The sequence below is a fragment of the Struthio camelus genome, chromosome 19 (assembly GCF_040807025.1).
Source record: "Struthio camelus isolate bStrCam1 chromosome 19, bStrCam1.hap1, whole genome shotgun sequence".
NCBI classification, from domain to species: domain Eukaryota; kingdom Metazoa; phylum Chordata; class Aves; order Struthioniformes; family Struthionidae; genus Struthio; species Struthio camelus.
In genome coordinates, this window is record NC_090960.1 from 2,178,647 (window position 1) to 2,198,052 (window position 19,406).

General features: G+C 56.7%; 1 protein-coding gene and 1 long non-coding RNA gene across 8 annotated transcripts in view; one reads left to right on the forward strand and one right to left on the reverse strand.

Annotated features, from left to right (window-relative positions):
• Positions 1-19,406, forward strand: part of LOC104146788 (uncharacterized) — a 225,244-nt gene that overhangs the window by 148,925 nt on the left and 56,913 nt on the right. The window lies entirely within an intron of this gene.
• SOX9 (SRY-box transcription factor 9) lies at positions 8,307-13,305 on the reverse strand. The gene is made up of 3 exons (XM_068913850.1): positions 12,471-13,305; positions 11,111-11,364; positions 8,307-10,508 (listed from the first exon to the last, which is right to left on the reverse strand). The coding sequence occupies exons 1-3, from the start codon at positions 12,899-12,901 to the stop codon at positions 9,709-9,711; spliced, it is 1,485 nt and encodes a 494-aa protein (XP_068769951.1). The 5' UTR covers positions 12,902-13,305; the 3' UTR covers positions 8,307-9,708.

Genomic DNA, 19,406 nt, shown 5'->3' on the forward strand with positions numbered 1-19,406 from the left:
GCAGTTGTGGAAGGTGCCTGATGACCCCTCTTTTGATACCTAGCCTGGGTTGTGAGAAAATATGTGACAGGCACTTGGATGGGAGCTGCTAAGTGTGTCGTGTTGTTATTAGAGCCCATTAAACCGCTCTCCCACTTAGTGAAAACGAAAAGCATTAAATAGCCAGGTGCAATAGTCTAAGGAGCTTAAACCTCTCACTCTCTGTTGCTTTTGAAGTAGTCATCTGGCTGTAATGATACCGGCATTACCCACTCTGTCAGCATTTAGAATGGGATGTATTTTTAATGTCCAGCTTAAAGGGATTACTTTTGCATCGTTTCTTTCTAACCTCCTTGCATGCTGTAGAAGTCCTGGGTGCGGACAGTCCCCACCCGGCCACCATAAGCAGCTGCCACCAAAGCAAACACAGCTGAAAACAGCACGTCTGTTTTTTTTCCTGATCAGGCCGTGGCCTAAGCAACCTTCACTCCTGCTGAGCACAGCGGGGATGAACCATGCTTGCTCTAACAGGATTGGACTCCCCAGGTTTTTCTGCATGCAAAAGGAGAGTCCTTTTAATGCAAGCTCTGCTCTGCAGGCAGTCACCCAAACCAAGCTGGGTGGCTTATCAGGCCAACTGCTAAGTCAAGCTGGGGACAGCAATATGAGCGACAGAGCCGGCACAAGATCTGGATGCTTTTCCCTGCCTTGGTGTGCAGGTACCATGTGTGGCTGGGGCGGAGGTGGTCAGTCATTCACGCAAGTCTGGGGAGATTTTCTGCAGCAAAGCACCTGCACGGCTGTGCCCTGGTCACACGACTGGAAACCTCTATCCTTGGACTGCCTGAGCGCCTGCCCTGATAGGAGAGGGGGAAGCAGTTTGGATTTGATGATTGCCCGTTTCCAGTGCTCGTTGACGCTGAGCTAAATACCTCAGTGGACAGTGGCTGCTCAGGTCTTTGTTATCATCTGGATAACAATTCTGAGGGTCCGCCAGGCCTCCTGAGGTTCCTATTAGTGGCAGGCCATCAGCCAAAAGCAGGACTGACCCTAGATTATCTCCAGGGTCCTTCCTGAACAGAACAAATGGGTCATGGTTGAGCATCTTATGGTTCTAGTAGCTTTATCTCATGCCTTTTGGTGCAATTATCCCCCATTTCAGAAACACTGGGGCTTTGGCTTCCCTGTGCTTCAAGGTGCAGCATGGTGCCCAAATGCTGTGGACACTGGATGCTGCTTTCTTGGAAGTCCAGTTCTCACAAGACACTTTGTTAGGCGAATAGATGCAGGGAGAGGGATGGAGTCACTGGTTGTCCGGGTGCTGGGGAGAGGTGGGAAGGGGCAGGCAGCTCCAGTGGGGGGGGATGATGAGGAGCTGCAGCTGCTTACCCTCATCCAGTTTGGACCAGTAAGATCTGCTAGGCTGGAAGTGACTCTAGGCCCTCGAGTCATCCTGCTGCTGCCATAGGGAGGCTGGGCCTGAGAGGAGCCACCTGCTCCCTTGAAATTGCTCTCCTGTTATTTCAGCAACCCCTGCATAATCCTTTCCCTCCCTAAATTTAGTGAATGCCACCTCGATGCTAATTAGCTTGATTGCTCCCGCTTGTTTTATATCACGTGACTGTGAGGAGAATCTGAGCCTGGTTTTCTCCAAGTTATTGGGGACTGAGGGAGGGAGAGGAGGACATAAACATCCAGGGTGGAAAAATAATCATCCGTGAATGGAAAACTCTGGGTTTTAGCCTGAGAAAAGAGGGATAGACAGACTGACAGACCTGATGACAGACCGAGTTCGAAAGCACCCTGGCCCCACAGTGTGGAGAGATGCCTTATTGTTTGATCTGGCTGTGAGACAGATTAGCAGCCCCAGGTGGAAAGTCATAATCTGCATTTAAATGGGCCGGTTATAAAAGGTAGGGAGCCCAGGAGCCCGCAGCATTATGCTGCGTCTTTGGGACTCGGTAATCTCTCTTTATTTTCTCTGCAGTCTGACCTGGGGGCACAGTTTCTAATTACCAGGTCACCCTGCTAATATTGTCATTTCCAGCCAGTGGGTGTGAAACCATAGCAACGCCACATTTGGCTCCAAGTTTTTAGAGGAATAAAATTTGCCTTTTAATCACAGAAAATGGCTGGGCGTCTCCCCCCGGCCAAGATTCCCCCCCTTACCCCTCACTAATGGAATTCGCTATCGGGGTTGTTTTTGTTTTGTCCTAGAAATTTCAGAGTGGCCCTTGAAGCTTCACCTTGCGGCTGTGGCCGAAGACAAGAGCCCAAAGCGTTAGTCTTTGATGAAGCTGCAGACCCTGGGGTTGGTTTGGTTATCCAAACTTCACTTTAGCTGCGCTAAGTGCACGTGCTGCTGACCAGAGAAGCCCTGCACTTTATGACCAGAGAAGCCCTGCACTTTATTCCTCGCATGGTTTTTGCCTTTAAAAAAGTAGCGAGTGAGCCTGGAGCTGGGAAAAGAGGGAGAACAGGGTGCCGGACAGCACCGAGTGACAGCGGTGTCACGCGTGGCCTGTTGGCTGAGCGCCGTAGGTACGTCCACGTGGAGCGGGCTGGCTCGGCGCTGCCGGGAGCCAGCCACCAGGCTGGGGACTCGAGCGAAGGGACTTTGCCCTCCAGCACGGACGGGTTCGGAAAAGGCCCGCGGACGGCCAGGAGGCTGCAGGGCTGATGTGCCAGGGCGGCTGCGGGCTGCGTTGTGACCGCTGAATCGAAGGGGTTTTCAGCCGCGTTTTTGTCCCTTTGGGACAGGTGACAAAAACTTGGCTTTGGGATGAATCCAAAGAGCTTCAAAACGCGGGAAGGCTGGTTTCCAGCTTGCGGCCCTGTAACGAGCCTGATGCAAATCTCCCCACCCAAATAGTGGGGGAAATCCAGATCGGGTCCGGGCTGAGACCCTGCGCCTCGGCCCTTGCTCCGGAGCGCGCGGGCTCCTTGCGGATCTGCACGCCGCGTTTCCTGCGTTTCAAAAGCAGTTTCTGACTCAAAGCGAGTGAGACGTGAATGGGAATCGCATTGTAAGGTGATTTTCCAGCTGACAGGAGTAGGTTAATTGTAAACTGTCTACTGAAGCTTTAAAACTCCTGTCCAGCCTTATTATTAGCAGTTTAAAATTTATGGAGTGAGACTTTGCTTGGCGATAGTTGGTTTGTGCCCAGACAACGCGTGTAATTAATCCCCGCGCTGGGGGAAGGAAAATCAAATTTGAAACGTCTTTGCCTTCCCTCCGACTCATCTCGTGGGGCGCGGGGGATCTGGGAGGGCTGCCGGCCCCCAGCGCCGTACTTCCTGAGTGGGAATAGAAGACCACGGTGGAAGGAAGTTGGTCGTTTCCTCAAGCAGTGAGGATTAAATCGTGTTCGTTAGTGAGTAACTGCACCCGCTAGAGGAGGAAGACCCCAGGTTGGGGGCTAAAACAGCCCCAGAATCACAGAAGGGTTGAGGTTGGCAGGGACCTCTGGAGATCATCTAGTCCAACCTCCCTGCTCAAGCAGGGTCACCTAGAGCATATTTCCCAGGATCACATCCAGACGGGTTTTGAATATCTCCAGGGAAGGAGACTCCACTACCCCTCCGGGCAACCTGTTCCAGTGCTCTGTCACCCTCACAGGGAAGAAGGTTTTTCTCAGGTTCAGGTGGAACTTCCTGTGCTTCAGTTTCTGCCCGTTGTCTCTTGTCCCCTCTCAAACACTGGGCATGTTAGACGTAGGGTTTTGATTCGGGCCCTTTGCTGCCTTTCTGTGGGGTGCAGGTACCTGAACTGATGGGATTTTTAAAGGGGATGGTAGGAGCGCAGCCTGATCCAGAGGCTCCGAGCGGGCAAGGCTGGAAACGCCGGCGAGAAGGGAACCCCCCCGTTGGGGTTATAACCCGGGCAGGGAGGGACGGGCAGCCGCTGCTCTGCCTCGGGGCAAACGTCTTCCTGAGCCCTGGCCTGGGCGGTGGGCGATGCCGAGCGGCTCCGTGGAGCAGAACGTGCCCGTTCCTCGTCCTCACCGGTGCTTCCGCACGTGACCGTCTCGGGATGGCCGCGCGTTACCCGGCCTGTGGGTTTCCTCAAGTCACAACCCCGGGACCTTGTTAAAAACGGACCGTTGCTTCCAGGCTGAACCTGGCCTCGGCAGCCCTTGGACCCGGTTAGACCTTCGCCTGGGAGGCTGCAGAGCGCTGCCAGGGCGTTTTCGGCTCCCGACGCGCCGCGGTCGCCGCTCTCGCAGGGGGCCCGGGCTGAGCTCTGAGACTTTCCTGCTGTAAAACGTTTCAGTCGCTGAAAACTGAGAGCAGCTCCCAGGCAGGTAATTAATTAACATGTGAATTTGGAGGCTTGTTTCCCTTCCCCCTGTTTAGCTGCTGCTTGTTTTTTGCTTTTTTTTTTTTTTTTAATTTCAAACAATTGTTATGGAATCTCTTATAAAATTGTGACCCTGTTTTAACGAAGAAACAGCTCCTTTCCCTGCCCCTGCCTGTGCAAACAGCTCGTCTCACGGCTCCCGGCGCTCGCCGTCGGTGGGCCCAGCCGCGCGTACATGCACACGCACATGCACACGCACACGTGCGCCCGCGCGGCCGGAGTAGCAGTGGAAGCTGAGAGTCGCGGGCTTTGCCGCGCCGCTTGCGCCGACCGCCATCCCGCCGCCTTCGAGAGCGCCGGGCCCGCTTGGCGAGCCTGCGCGGTGGCTCTCGCGCCGCTCGGTGCGCACGTTGCAATAGCGTTTCGGCACCCCCCCGGTTGCGGCTCCGCGCCCCGTTAGACTAGTCCCTGTGCAAACCCGCGATGAAGTGCAGGCTCCGACCCTGGCAGCTAACACCTGAAGTCTTTCCAGCCCCCGAGGCACCTTCGGATCGATTATTTATATTACGGTAGCGCGTAGGGCACGTTGGTGCCGGTGCCGGACGGGCGCCAGGCGGGCTGCATCCCGGCGCTGCCGTCCCCGCCAGCCGCAACCGCGAGGCGGCCTGAAAGGCAGGAGGGCTCTGCAACAAAGATGTTTAAGATATTTGGGGGTTCCCACCCCGTTCCCCCTCTGATTCCTTGGACCCGGTCGTGCTTCGTGTCTCGAGGCACAGCGCGGGCTGCAAGCTCGCCTCCTCTCTGGCAGAAAGCCCCGGTTTTGATGCGACCGACGGCGACGTGAACAGCCCGGCTGCGGAAACGCGCGTTGCAGCTGGAGCGCCTCGGCGCTGCTTGCAGCCTTTTCCCCATTCCCCTCTTTTTTAAGAAAAAAAATATATAGAGATATATATATTTTTTCCTGACCTGATGCAAAAAGAAACGGCACCAAGTCGAAACGCAGCTGGCAGAGGAGGAGGGGAAGCAGCCGGCGCGCGGCTCCCCCTCGTCCTGCCCGCTCCCCGCGCTCCCGCCGCCCTCGCGGCGTTTGCCGGGCGCCTCGGCCGGTGTCGCCCTGGCCTCCGGCGCTCCCCTCTGCCGCTTCCCGAACCAGCCGCGCAGCATTGCAGGAGCTGCCCGGCTCGCCTGCCTCTCCCTGCGCCCAGCTCGCTTATCTGCTCGGCGGCTCAAACCTGCCCTGCAGCATTGTGCAAGTAGTTCCCTCGACCTCGTTTCTTCCCCACCCCTCCTCCCGCTCTGCTTGGCGGCACCCAGCACCCTGCCGGCGCGTTCCCGCGGCCCCGGGCGGGCACCGAGCCCGCCGGGTCCCACCGACCCGCGTCCGCCTTGGCTTTCTGCAGCGGGGGCCAAGCGCCATGAGTAAACAGTGCAGACGTGACAGGGCCGGGGCTGGGTCGTGAGCTTTGCTCTTGCCGCGGCTCCTCGCGCACGGGGAGGACGACCGGCCCGAGACGTTTCCGCCTGGAAGGGGGAGCCGAGCGCGGCTGCGTCGGGACCTAAACGCTCCCAGGGGCCTGGGGAGCAGCGCGGGGGCACCGTGGCCTCGGCCGCCCCGAGGAGACGGGCACCAGAGCTGCCGCGGTGCTCGGGGGAAGTCCCGGCTGGCCGCAGGGACCCCCCCTCCACGAGCATCAGAAGGACGTTAGCTGGGTTGTTGCAACGTCGGCGCCCGCGGCAGGACCGCTCTTCGTGCCGCGGGCGCGTCGGGGCTCCGAGCAGCGTCCTCGCCGCGGCGCCGGGAGCTGCGGTTGTTCCCCCTTCCGAGGGTGCAGCAAAGCCAAAAAAAAAAAAAAAATTTGCCAAGGGCAGGGAAAAACGGCTGCGGCCGAAGCGTTCCCGCCGCTCGCGGTGGCCGGGCGAACGGTGACGCTGCCCCTCGCTAACGCACAAAGCAAACGCATCCCGTGCGCTTAATTGCCTTAGGAGTTACTTGCGCTGAGAGTAAATGTTTCAGGACGAGGCAGAGCCCCGTCGCGTTGCAGGCACGAGCTCGGGCGGCCTTTGTGCGCACGGCCAGGCCCGCTGCAGGAAGGTGGTCTAGCTGCTGCGGTCCGATGGAGATTTTTAGGCAGGCAAAAGAGATTGGAGAGAATAAACCGTTTGGCCGAATGCGCTCCGTCCAGTGTTGCTTACGGATGGAGTCGCCGCGCCGGGCCGCCGGCGCTGCGTGGCGGGGGGCTCTCGCGCAGCAGCGTGCCCCTTCCAGGCCGGTTCTGGGTCAGGTTGTGATGTTTGTGCAGGAGCCGGTTTTCACAGGTGAATAACCGGGCCCTGGGAGGGGGACTTGTGCGAATTAGTGCCGCGACCAGAGCGCTCTGTAACGAAGCCAGGTTGGAGCGCGTTGTTTCTCGGCGTCCTGGCGCCAGCAGGGCAGGTGTTTTGCAAAGCTCGGCTCTGGGGCAGGCTCGGCAAAGGGATGCTGCAGGTTGGGATGAGGCAAGGTGGCAAAACGCCGGGGCTGGGGAGGAGAGGGCAAAGCCCGGGGCTGGCCCGGCCGGGAGCTGCTCCTGCACGTGGTTAGGGAACGGGCAAGCCTGGAGCAGCAGTTCATCCGCGGATGGGCTGGGGAGGAGAGGCGACGCCTGGCCCCAGCGTGGTCTTTCCCGCTGGGGCGGCTGCGCCGGTGGCGCTGGCAGAGAGCGGGGACCCGAGGGGAGGAGTAGCGATGATGTGCCCCTCGGAGAACAGAAACAAAGCGCGCCTTTGGAAATCCAAGCGAGCTCGCGTTCCCGCTCGCGCGGAGGCAGCCCGGCGCCCGGCCTCCTTCGGGGAAGCTTGTTTGTCGCCTTTGGGGTTATAACGCCCTTAATTTTTGCACCGGACGGGTCTGGTTCTGTCTGTTTTTGAATCGCGTTGCTCCCCGTGCCCGCCCGGGCTTCGCGCGCTGTGCTTCCTCTCGGGTGGCTTGCGCTCGTCTCGCCTTTCCTCATTTTCTGTCTCTGAAGGGCACCAGAAAAAGGGCAGAAAAAGCCCTGGATGAGTTTTTCTCAGCTCTCTGGAGCCCGTGTGCATATTCGGGACCCCCGGTCGCCTGGGGGACCCTGCAGGACCCGGGTAGAGCCCCACCGACCGCTCTGCGCCGAGCAGCCTTCCTCCTCCTCCTCCTCCTCCTCCTGGAGCAGGAGCCAGGCGGTCGGGCAGAGGTTCGCGCCTCCGTCCCCTTTTCCCACCCTTTCCCCTTCCCGCGGCGGCGAGCGGGGCAGCAGGAGGTCCGTGCCGCCTTTCCGGCAGCCGCGACTTGTTGTCGCGTCCCCAAAGCGCTCGGCGCCGCGGGCCAACATTTGCACCAAAAAAAAACAGGCAAAACCCCCCCCCCCCGCGGTGGCGGCGGCAGCGCAGCTTCGATGGTGGCGCCCCCCGTTCCCGCGGGAGGCGAGACGCTGCCGGCCCGCCGGTGAATTCAGGAGCCTCCAGGGGCTGCAGCGCGGCCCCGGCTTTGCTTGAAGGCTGTCAATAAATCAGACGCCGCTGGGGTTTTAAACTTTTAATACAATGTATATTTATTGCAAACAATAATATACAAAAAAAAAAAAAGGTAAGTTTCACAAAGAGAAGGATCTTGCAAACAAACAAAAAAAAAACTTACCTAAAGACAAAATATGATTTAAATGACAGGTCTTTTAAGTTACAGAAATACTTTAAAAAGATCTGCTTTTATACAGAAATAGAAAGATGCCATATTATAAGAGTGCTTTAAGATTTTTTTCTTCTACTGAATCCCTAAAAAAAAAAAAAGTTAACAAATATATCATTTTTTTAAATAAAAAAAGTTTGCTGTCTTTTTTAAAAAGCAATCCTTAACTGTTCAGCCACAGCTTCACCAAAGTCCGTGTCCCCACCTCAAGACAGTATTGGGGGGTGGAAGGCTAAAACGATGGCACCCGCGGGCGCGCGTCGCCGTTGGGCGCCGGGTCTCGTACTCGCACGAGCTCGTGTGTCCCAGAGAGCTGAGGCAGAAAACAAGGCAAATGATTCAGTGATACGCTACATTTGCAATCTTTAGTTTGTACAAATTCTTTTTCCAGTTTATCCTTAGACCAAAGAAAAAAGGAAGAGCACAAGTTTGTACAAACCCAGGACACAGATTCCAAAAAGAATAATAATAATAATAATAATAAAAAAAAGAATTAAAGAGATAAATAAAGAACTGGTTACAGTTTAGACCATAATTTAACAGGCACGGTTACCTTCCAAATAATGCTCCGACAAATGTAATCGCTTTCGAAAGGGGTTAAAATAGAAGGGAGATTAAAAAAAAAGGAAAGTTATGATTCAAAAACTGCTCTTAGCTCAAAATAAATAATTTAAAGGCTCTCTGATGTCTCCAACGCGCTCTCGCAGCCTCGGCCGCTGAAGCGGAGGGGAGCGCCGGGCGGGCTCGGCCTCGGGCCGGGGCGGCTGCCGCCGGGCTGCGTTTAAGGCTTCTCTACAGCGCTTTTTGCTGGTGGGTGTTTTTGCTTTTCTTCTCCCCCCCCCCCTCCTTAAGGCTCAAGGTTATTAAAAAATAAAGTTAAAATCTCCTCCTGGCTTGCTTCGCTATTTTCGAGTTAGAAAAATAAAAGCCTCTTCTATCCTGATGCCGGTGCAATCCCAGCTCGCGGCTCCCCGCTGCAGAGCTGACCGCAGCTCAGCCTGGTGCTGGTCGCGTAGCAAGAGTTTTGTTCCGAGTTCAACGCACGCAGTTTTGCTTTATTTATTTATTTATTTATTTTTTAAGAGAAAAAGACACTTATCTATACAAAAATACCTCTGACTGCAAGAAAACCTAGGACTGCTGTACTAAGTGTCATTTTTAGCTGTTGGAAAAATAAGAGCATTTTAAAAATCTCTAAAAAATATGTATAAATCCCGTCAAATTGGTAACGAATCATACACAGTACATACTAAAAAATATTTAAAATAGAGAATATTCCTCACAGAGGACTCTGAGTTTTTTTTTTTATCCCCCCCTCCCCTTTTTTCTTTTTTTGCTTTTTTAATTACTGCTAAAAAAAAAAAAAAATCGTTACAAAAGTCCAGACAACAGACAAATGAGCTGCTTGGTTAGAAATCTCTTCTCCGTGCTGCGCCCTTGAAGCAAAGTTAAAGTCCAGTCCTTGGAAAGTCTGTACCGAGTTTTGCCGGTTCTCGGAGCGGTCTCGCCACTCCCTGGAGGATGCTGTAGTGCAGAAGGCTCCATGCGTCCCCTCCTCCTCGCCAGCTCTACCTTAGCGGCTGCTTTTTATTATTTTCTTTTTTTTTTTTTCTCTAATTTCAAAGAGGGAAAGTCTGAGGAAGTTCTCTGTTGCTTCTTTCGTGCCCTTTTTCTTTCTTTTTTTATTTATTTATTTTTTTTGGCCCCCCCCCCGCCCCCTTTTTGCTCTGTGGCTTTAGGGCCTGGTGAGCTGCGTGTAGACGGGCTGCTCCCAGTGCTGCGGGCTGTGGGTCTGGGGGATGGAGGGGACCCCCGAGGTGTCTGCGATGGGGGTGTACATGGGCCGCTGCGTGGGGCTCATGTAGGTGAAGGTGGAGTAGAGGCTGGTGCTCTGGCCGGCGGCGTGGCTGTAGTAGGAGCTGGAGGTCTGGTGGTCCGTGTAGTCGTACTGGGAGCGGGTGATGGGGGGGTAGGAGGACCCGTAGTGCTGCAGGTTGAAGGAGCTGTAGTTGAGCTGCTGCGGCGAGTGCTGCTGCTGCTCGCTGTAGTGGCTGGGGCTGAGCTGCTCCGTCTTGATGTGCGTCCTCTGCTGCGCCTGGCCCTGCTCGCCGCTCAGCGGGGCCAGCGCGTGCGGCGCCGCCGGTGCTGGCGGCGGCGGCTGCTGCTGCGGCGGCTGCGGCGGCGGTGGCTGCTGCTGCTGCTGCTTGGACATCCAGACGTGCCCGGCGCTCGCCGGGCTGCCGGCCGTGCTGCTGATGCCGTAGCTGCCCGTGTAGGTGACCTGGCCGTGGGTGGCCGGCGCGCCGGGGTGGCCGTTGGGAGGCAGGTACTGATCGAACTCGTTGACGTCGAAGGTCTCGATGTTGGAGATGACGTCGCTGCTGAGCTCGCCGATGTCCACGTCGCGGAAGTCGATGTGGGGCGGCTGCCTGCCCCCTTCTTGCAGGGGGCGTCCCTCCCGCTTCAGGTCCTGCTTCCCGGGCTGCGCGTCCGTTTTGGGGGTGGTGGGAGGCGTCGGGGGTCCCTGCGACTGCCCTGCGGAGGCAAAGGGAGAGCGGGGGCGATGAAGGCAACGGGTCGCCCTCGCCCCGCGTGCCCCCGCGGCGGCCGGGCGTCCCCGAGGTGTTGGCGGGCGCGATAACGCCGTTAATGGTTAACTCGAGACCTGCGGGGCTAGCGGGTAATAACGTGCCGCTTCTGAAAGCGGTCGCGTAGGGTAACGCAAACGTTTCCAGGCGTTAGGGAGGCAAACGCGGGCGATCTGGCACGCCGGGTAAAACTACCGAGCCTTCGGACAGGAGCCGCGAGAGCGGGCACGTCTTTCGGTTTCCTTTTTCTTTCTTTTTTTTTTTGTTTTTAAGGTATGGATTCAAGCTTCTCGCGGGGAGAAGCGGCCACCGCGGGCGGGCGAGCGAGGCAGCGCCTGCGGTTTCCTCCGTGCGCTTCTCCCGGCGCATCCATCCCTTCCTCGCTGCGTCTGTGGGTTTGTCCCCCCCCCTTCCGCCCCCCCCCCCAAATTTCAGCCTCAGGATGCAGCCTATCTTAGCCAGGACTTAGACCTCTGCTCGCTCTCTCTCTCTCTATATATATGTATATATGCAGCGGGGCCCGTGCCCCGGCACGCGCCGGGCACCTACCGGAGTGCTCCCCGGGGGAGTGCACCTCGCTGATGCTGGAGGACGACTGCGGGGAGTCCGCCTGCAGGGCCTTGAATATGGCGTTGGGCGAGATGTGGGTCTGCTCGGCGCCCTCCTCCTGCTCCGCCTGCCCGTTCTTCACCGACTTTCTCCTCCGCGGCTGGTACTTGTAGTCGGGGTGGTCCTTCTTGTGCTGCACCCGCAGCCGCTCGGCCTCCTCCACGAAGGGGCGCTTCTCGCTCTCGTTCAGCAGCCTGCGGGGCAGCGGGCAGCTCAGCTCGGCCCCCAGCCCGTCCCTGCAGCCTGGCCGCCCCCGGCGCCTCCCCGGGCGGCAGCGGCAGGCCTCCTCCTCCTCTCCGTGTTTAATCCTCGTGGTCTGGGGCGCTTTCCAACCCTTCACCCCCCCCCCCAACATCTCCCCCTCCAGCAGCAAAACGGCCAGGTGGTTTTGGTGCAAAAGAGCACCCAAGAGCGGGGAGGGGAGCCAGCCGTCGCCCCTTCCCGGCCATCGTGGCGAGGGCGCGCGGCCCGGCTGGGGAGGCCGAAGGCGACGGCTCTGGTTGCGGCCAGCCCGCGCCAGGTTCGCTCGCTGCCTTCTCTTCCCGCCGCGAGGGCGGCGGCACAGTCGGGACCCCCCCCCTTCTCTGCAGGCACGGAGCTAGGAGGCAGCCAGGTGACTCACGCTCTTGCTGTTTTTCTCCCCTCCCTGCCTTATTTTGGAAGTCGGAGGGCACCCAGCCATGCGCCACTCATCGCAGCCACCCACCCATCCACCCGGGGCTTGGCAGAACGTCGCCAGCGCTCTCCCCCCGCCCGGGTTTTTGTCACCCCCCCCCCCCCGCCCCTTGCACCCGATCGCCGCTTCTCCCGGGCGAAGCTGATGCAATCCAGAAGAGCCATCGCTTCCTCTGGACAGCAGCACGAACGCCAACCGCCGCAGCCGGCCCGCTTTCCCCGCGGCGTGGCAGCTCTGCCAGCGCCGCTGCAGAAAGCCCGTCCGCCCCGACACCCGGCACGGCCCCCTCCTGCCCGCGCCGGGGGAGGCCAGCCTCCAAGCGGGGGCACCCCGCGAAGAAACCGCTTGCGAGACCAGAAGGCAGCCGCAGGGAACTCCTTTCTCCGCTTCTTCCCTACTATTTTGGCTTCTCCTATGCAAAAGGAGTTTGCCAGCGCATGCAAAAGTCTTCAGCAAGTTTTCCAGGCTCCAACCCATCTTCTCCCTCCCCTTCCAACTCCTCTTGGTGCTCTTATAGGCTGGAGCAGACTCCATCCAAAGTCTGCAAACTTTTTCCCCCCGCTTCCCCCCCCCGGCCAACCCCACAGTCGCAGGAGGTGCGGCGGCCGCAGCCTCCCCACTCACCTCCAGAGCTTGCCCAGGGTTTTGCTGAGCTCTGCGTTGTGCAGATGCGGATACTGGTCGGCCAGCTTCCTCCGGGCGGCTTGCGCCCACACCATGAAGGCGTTCATGGGTCTCTTCACATGGGGCTTGTTTTTACTGGATCCGTTCACCCGCACTGGCATGGGCACCAGGGTCCAGTCGTAACCCTTGAGCACTTGGCTGACCGCCTCTCGGATGCACACCGGGAACTTGTCCTCGTCGCTCTCCTTCTTCAGGTCCGGGTCACCCTTGGGGAAGGTGTTTTCTTGGGGTCGGGTGTTCTCCGTGTCCGAGCCGGATCCCGAGGGGCAGGGAGAGCCGGCGGAGTCATCCGACATGGTTGGGCTGGGGGCGTCGGAGATGCATTTGTCCTGTTCTTCTGTCATTTTCATGAAGGGGTCTAGGAGATTCATGCGAGAAAGTGGCAGAGGGGGGAAACGGGATGAAAAAAAAAAATCAGGGGGCTAAGGGGCAGGGAAGAGTTAAAAAAGTAAAACTAGAAGAGGCGCAGTTCTCCACCAGCGTGAAGCCTGGCTGGGGAGAGGAAAGGTAAGGCTGGAAAAGTTTGCCAAAGTTGTATTTTTGTTTTTCCTCCGCTCTCTCTCGCTCCCCTCAACCGTTTTAAGTCAAAAAAAAAAAAAAGAAAAAAAAGACGGTGCGCGGGAGGGGAAACTTTTGCAAGCTGCAGGAGAGAGGAGGGGGAGAAGCCGAAGTGCTGGCGGGAGGCCGGGGCCGGCCGGGCAGCGCGGGGCCGGGGTGGCAGCGTGCGGCCGGGCGCGCCCCGCCGGTCTCCAGCGCGGCTCCGCAGCGCGGCTCTGCGGCCCGCGCCGCCGCGCGGGAATAAATACTCTGCGCGGCGATTTCGGCTCGGCAGCGCTCCGCCAATGGGCGGGCTGCCCCCGGGGGCTGGCGCGCACGCCATTGGCTGCCGCCGGGGGGCGGGGCCGCCGGGGCGCGCAGAGCCGCGCAGCGCCGCGCAGGGGGCCGGCTGCGGGCGCGGCGGCGGCGGTGGCGCCGCGCAAGCCCCGCGGAGGCGGCTGCGCGCCCCGCTGGGCCAGGCGGCGTGCGGACGGCGAGAGGGGTTGGCGGAGCCCCGCGCCCGCTTAGGGGCGGGCGCGGCTTTACCGCGGCAAGAAGTTTTCCGGGATTTTAGTGGTGTTTCATATGTGTTGAAAAGAAGGGTTAAAAAGAAAAAAAGTTAAAGAAAAACCCCTCTTAGTTTCTGTGCGGGCGGAGTGTGGGGAGCGAGTGCCGCTTCTTGTTGGGGGGTGGGAGGACCTGCGCTGCCCTCCGCGGGGGCAGCGCGGCTGGCGGCGCCCGCGGTTGCGCCGCCGCCGCCGCCCCCCGGCCCGGCGCGGAGCGGAGCGGCCTCCGCGGCGGTGCGCGCCGCCGTCCAGAGGGGGCGCCAAAAGCCCAGGAACGGCGGGGCCGCCGCGGGCCGGGGGGGGGCGGGGAGCGCTCCGCCGGGGTGTGGGGGGGGGGTCGCTCCGCGCCCCCTCCGCTGCCTGCCCGCGGGGCAGCGCGTGCCTGCGTGTACCGGCTTGCGCGTATTTATTCGAATTTATATTTGTATGTGTTTTCGGGGGGATGTTGCACGAAACCAACAATACCCCAAATCCCGTTTTTCGGCGGGGAGCGGCCGCGCCCCCCGCGCGGTGCCCGCGAAGCCCCCGCTGCAAGGAGGTCGCTTTTTAACAGTCTGTTGGAGCTTTCGTTCCTGCTGCTCCCGTCTGTTACAAACGGCTATTCCAAAATGCAGTATTTTGGTCACGCTGTAAAATCATCCCACTCCTTTTTTTTTTTCCTTTTTGCACTTTTTTTTTTTTTTTGGAAAGTCCAGCGGCACTGTCCCTTCCTGCAGACGCGGTCTGGGGCCGGAGCCCGCCCGCGCCGCTGCGCGCTGGCGTCCAGCGCCGCGCAGGCTGGCGGCGCCGCTTTGGGGTGACGGGCGAGCCTTCGCTCTCCAGCTGGGTGATGTCTGCGCTGAACCTTTGCAGGGGAAGGTTGTCCCCCCCCACCTCTTCCTGACCCAGGTTATTGCTAAGTTGACCACCTTTATCATCAGAAGGAAAAAAAACCAATAAAAAGCAAATGAATAAGTACTAAGCGCATTCGAGGCTGTATCCCTAGCTACGTACAGATAGGTATATAAATGCAGACGTTTCCTCTATAGCGATTCTTACAGTACCTGTATTTTTAATAGCAAACTGCTTTTCTGTATGCGGAAGAATTAAGTATCAGGGATGCTGACAAGAGAGCAGGCGTTATCTAGGTGGAGAATAACGCGCAACTCGTCTTGAAGGTTCAAAGGAGAGGGGAGTCTGGGTGAGGACAGAATTTCCAAGCAGCCAGGCGCGAGGACGGCTTCGGGAGCCCCCTCCCTGGCCGCCTCCCTCCCCTGCCCCGCAGCTCCACCAGCTTCGGGGGGACGCGTTTGCTGGCGGCTCTCCCTCGCTAAATCCGCGCTACGTCGTTTTTCATTTCAGCTCGAGCGTTGATGTTGGGGCTGTATTGAAACTGCTTAAATTCGCCGCCTTTGTCCTGTTAAACAGTTCTCAAAGCAGTGTCAGGCTCGGTAACTGTACAGCCGTGCGGATCCCTTATCGTTGTTGTCATGATTACGCTATTACGCTAAGAAGCGTGTTTTAAAGGTATTGGAAATGGCACATGAAAAAAGTAAAAAAGTAGAAAAAAGGCAGAAGGAGGAAGGAGCTCTGAATAAATGCATTTGAAAGCAATCTCCCTGTTAGACCCTGCTTGTCTTTACCTGAGATTTTTTTTTTGCTTGCAAACGTTTGGGAAGTAGTTATCTTTGGGTGAGTTTAAAGGTAAGTGTCTGTCCTATTTACAGAGCCGTTGCCTAAGGAATAGGGCGACTGGGAGCAGAGATTGTTTTTTCTGCATGAGAATTTGGGTTTTCTTGTTCTTGTCTGCAGCACTAAAGACGGTTTCTACAGCGTTGCATATATTTACTTCACTAAATACTTAACGGTCCAAGATATGCTGAATTTTGTATTGTTATTTGCAGTGGAAAAAAAAAAAGGGGAAAAATGTAAGCCTACAATTAATGTTGTAGTGGACAATTTTGAAGTCTTTTCCCTTGACAATTTCAGCCTCGGATTAGATAGTGCATGAACTGAATTTAGCTTGACAAATCTCTTTTAATATACATGTTTGTTAGAGGGACATCAAAGAAACCTCGGCCAGGAGATTGTTCTTATCTCAGCTGGAGCTGCTACAGCAAAACTCTGAACAAATGTACCTGGAGGAGAAAAATATGGTGGCAACAGATTGCTCCTTGGCCTTACTGCTGATTGGCAGAGATAAACACAACAATAATTTGGGAGAATAATTGATTTAATGAAAAGTGTAATAATTAGAACATTTTTCATTCTGCAAGTCCATCTGTTGAAAGGGACTCTGCCTTTTCATTACCAAAGAATCTGTTTTAACAAAAGAAAGCGGTTTGACAAGTTTGAACAATGAACAAAAGAGAAACGTAAAGTAGCTTTCCAGTTGTGTTATCGCATGTAATTTTATAATTTCTGAATTATTATTTTTAATTCCTCTTCTGTGGGCTATTTAGACAATATGGACAAGTTGATTAATCACAGTCATTTTGTAAGGTTAGAAGTTTCCTTTAAAGTGACAAGTTGTTGCTGTTTTTACGTCAGGATGGAAGTTTTCTTTTCTTTCTAGAGAATTAACATTGTTTTATCGTAAGTGGCCAGCTCGGATATCAGGAAAGGTTTTTAGCAGCAAGCGACGCCTTACAATCCTCGCCTGATGTTTTTTCTTTCGTGCGCTAAACCAAGTTGCTGTTTTTTAGGAAACGATCTTCCTAAGCCTCTGAGCAGAGAGCGGACGAGGCACCAGTTTTCATGGCAAAGGCAATAATACCGGTGTGGGAGCGTTTAGGCGATGTTCCCCTCCCGCCGCACAAACGCAGACCGCAGCGGTATCGATACGCATCCGAGCTGCTGGCAGGCAGCTGGCTGCTGCCGTGACGTTGCAGTAAGTTGCATTTTACTGACGTTTTCTGGAAACTGAGGGGTGTGGGGGGGGGGAGGCCGAAAGACCTCCCCTCTCAGCCGGGTTAAGTTCCCTCCTCCGAAAGCCGCCGCGGCTCCCCTCCGGGCTCCCCCCGCGACGCGATGCCGTCGTGGCGGGCGTTGGGCTCGCCGGGGCGCGACCTCCCTGCCCACCCGCGGGGCGGCCGGCTCGCTGCCTCTCGCTCGGCCGCCGCTCTGGCTGCGGGAGAGGCGTTCCGGGGCGAAACTGCACAATTTAGGTCGTAGTAGAATTCTTTAAAAACAGAGGCGCCCACGCGCCAGGATGCTGATGCGATGCTCTCTCTCTTCGGTTTGATCTCGAGACGTGTCGATGATTGGTACCCGGACGCCGGCTAAGATCCCAGGGCCGTTAGCCGGGGGTTGCCCGTTCCCGGGGTTTCGGCTGGCGACGGCCAACCCGCGAGCGCTGGGGCCGAGCGCGGCCCGGTGAATTGGCCTGCTGTAGCGCTCCCGCCTAAACAGCAACGTTGCATTGAAAGCGAGCGTTGCGCTGCGCCCCGCTACGCGCGGGCTCGTTCCCGCAGCCAAGCGGAGCGCGGCCCCTGTGCCCCTCGCTGGCTCCCCGGGGCTGGGATCTCGCCCTTTTCCCGGTGGGCTGCTGTCCCCGAGCAGCGGTCAGCGCGCGCCCGGCCGAAGCGGGGACCTTGCCCGCGGCTCGGCGCCCGTCTGCCCCGCTGGGCTCGGCCGAGGCTGCCTTGCCCGGAGCCGTGGTAAAATCCCCTTTTGTACCGTTATCTGTTTATTTTTTCAGAAGCCCGAGCGTTTCTCAGGCGCGTCCTGACCTGTCCTTATCAGAAGGTTGTTGTACAGTTTAACGGGGAGAAGTAAAGAGAAAGAAGGGGGGCTAACTGGTGGCGCACTTGGGGCAGAATTGTCATTTTCTAGATTTAGCTAAGAATTCCTTGATATTGCGCGTTTACGTTATTCTATTCATTTTTAAAAATCTATCTATTTATCTGGCCTGTCATGATAATATACAGCACTAAACAGCTGCTCCGGGCTGAGCTGGAGACGACACTGCGCGTTGATTTAAGCTCTGCAAATAATGGACTGGGAATGGGAGAGAAAGCTGGAGCACTGGCGTGTTTTTTTCCCTTTTTTCTGCTTGTAAGGTAACAGGGAGCCTGAGGACTCTATCCCTGAAAGATACGTGCTTTTATGACATTTTAATTCGTGCCTAAAAATACTATCTTGCCAGATTTGCTATACAGAATAAAGTGAAGGAACTTCAAAAGCTGACAGTCAAGAATCTCAGGGCTGAGTAAACATATTCCGATAATTCGTAAGGGCTGAATGGGGTGGCAGGGTTAATTTGACCATGTCTCTCTGTTTTAGCTATTAAATAACTGCACGCTCGCTGTGGCCGGTGAAATAGCATCACTTTAAATAGCGTTGAGATTTACCACTTAAAAAATAATCCTGGGAACATGAATCCGCTGGAGGCCAGATCCTGCCTGAGTGATTAGAATTGGGAGACAGCGGTAAAGGCATTTCGGTCTTTTGAATCAGAAAAACTCATTTTGCCCAGTAAAAGTTTTTAAAATGCTAAGGGGAAAAAAAAAAAAAAGAGAGAGAGAAGGAGAGAATCTGAAAAAAAAGGAGGGGGCGAGATGGGGATGTTAACATACTGGCAGCTAGTAAGAAACGCCCGCGCTGATCAGGAACTCCCAGGTTTGCTGAGCTGTTAACCCACAGGGAAGTGCAGCGCCCGATTTACTCCCTCCGGCGTGCGGGGACCCAGAGCGCCGCGCGAGCTCTCGCGCTCCTCGGCTCCGGCACGGGCCCCGCCGTAGTAAATAGCTGTTATTTTCTGCGCTTTGGAAACCGCTGCGCACACCGATTTGCGCCTCACAAATACCCTTTTTCTGAAGATCGAAGCGATGTGTTTTAGTTTATGCATGTATTAATTTATCTGTAGCCCCGACTTGACGCTTTGCAAGGCTGGTAAACGGCGAACTTGTCAGGCTCAGTTTAAGTGGCAGGGAAACGAAAACCCTCGCGGCGGCGCGGAGTTTTTCTCCTAACGGAGAAAGAGGAGCGAGCGCGTGTGGTTGCGCTGCTTTGTGTTTTGCGAGATGCAACTTTAACTTTTGCGAAACCCCTTGGTCGGCTGGGCTATGCCTGTGCTTCCGACGCCGGTTAGGGCCTCGCCGGGCGCGGGGAAGGCTGGAGGAGCCGCCCGGGGTGCTGCCAGGCGCCGATCAGGCGCCGCAGGGGTGTGCAGCCCGCCGGCGGAGGCGTCCCGCGGAGGAGCGCCTTCCAGCGCCCGGCCGCCGTGCCGCAAGTTGCCTTGCGGAGCGGATGCCAGCGGGAGCTGGAAACGCTTCTCGGGCAGATGCTGAGATAAGTCAATCTGCTTCGACTCGCTTACGGTAAACTGATCAAAGCCAGGAGTGAAGCTGGGGCAACGAGGACAAAAGACGTAGTTTTCGTTCATAACAATACCGAGGTCCCTGGAAGAGGAGAAATGCCCTAGAGCAAACTGAGGAGCGACCAGCCTTGTCCTGACCCTGTTTTTTTTCCATTTTTCCCTATAAACGAGCGGGTGCCCCGCTGCCGGCGTCGCTACCCGGCTCTGTCTGCGCTCGGTGTCGTCCCCAAGCGACCCGCGAGACCTGGCGGCTTCGGCCACCGCCAGCCGCGTCCCGGCCTCGTGGGGCGACGCGCGCGGCCCTGCGAAGGCTCACTCTGTCGCCAGAGGTTCAAAAGAAGGCAGGTCGTTTTGAAAGATATAAAACCTGACTTACGTTTTTTTAAAAAAAAAATACATCAGCCCAATTTATAAATCCTGCTGGATTCTGGTTATTTTTCATTTTTTAGGTGTATTTCGGCATAGCGCGCTCAC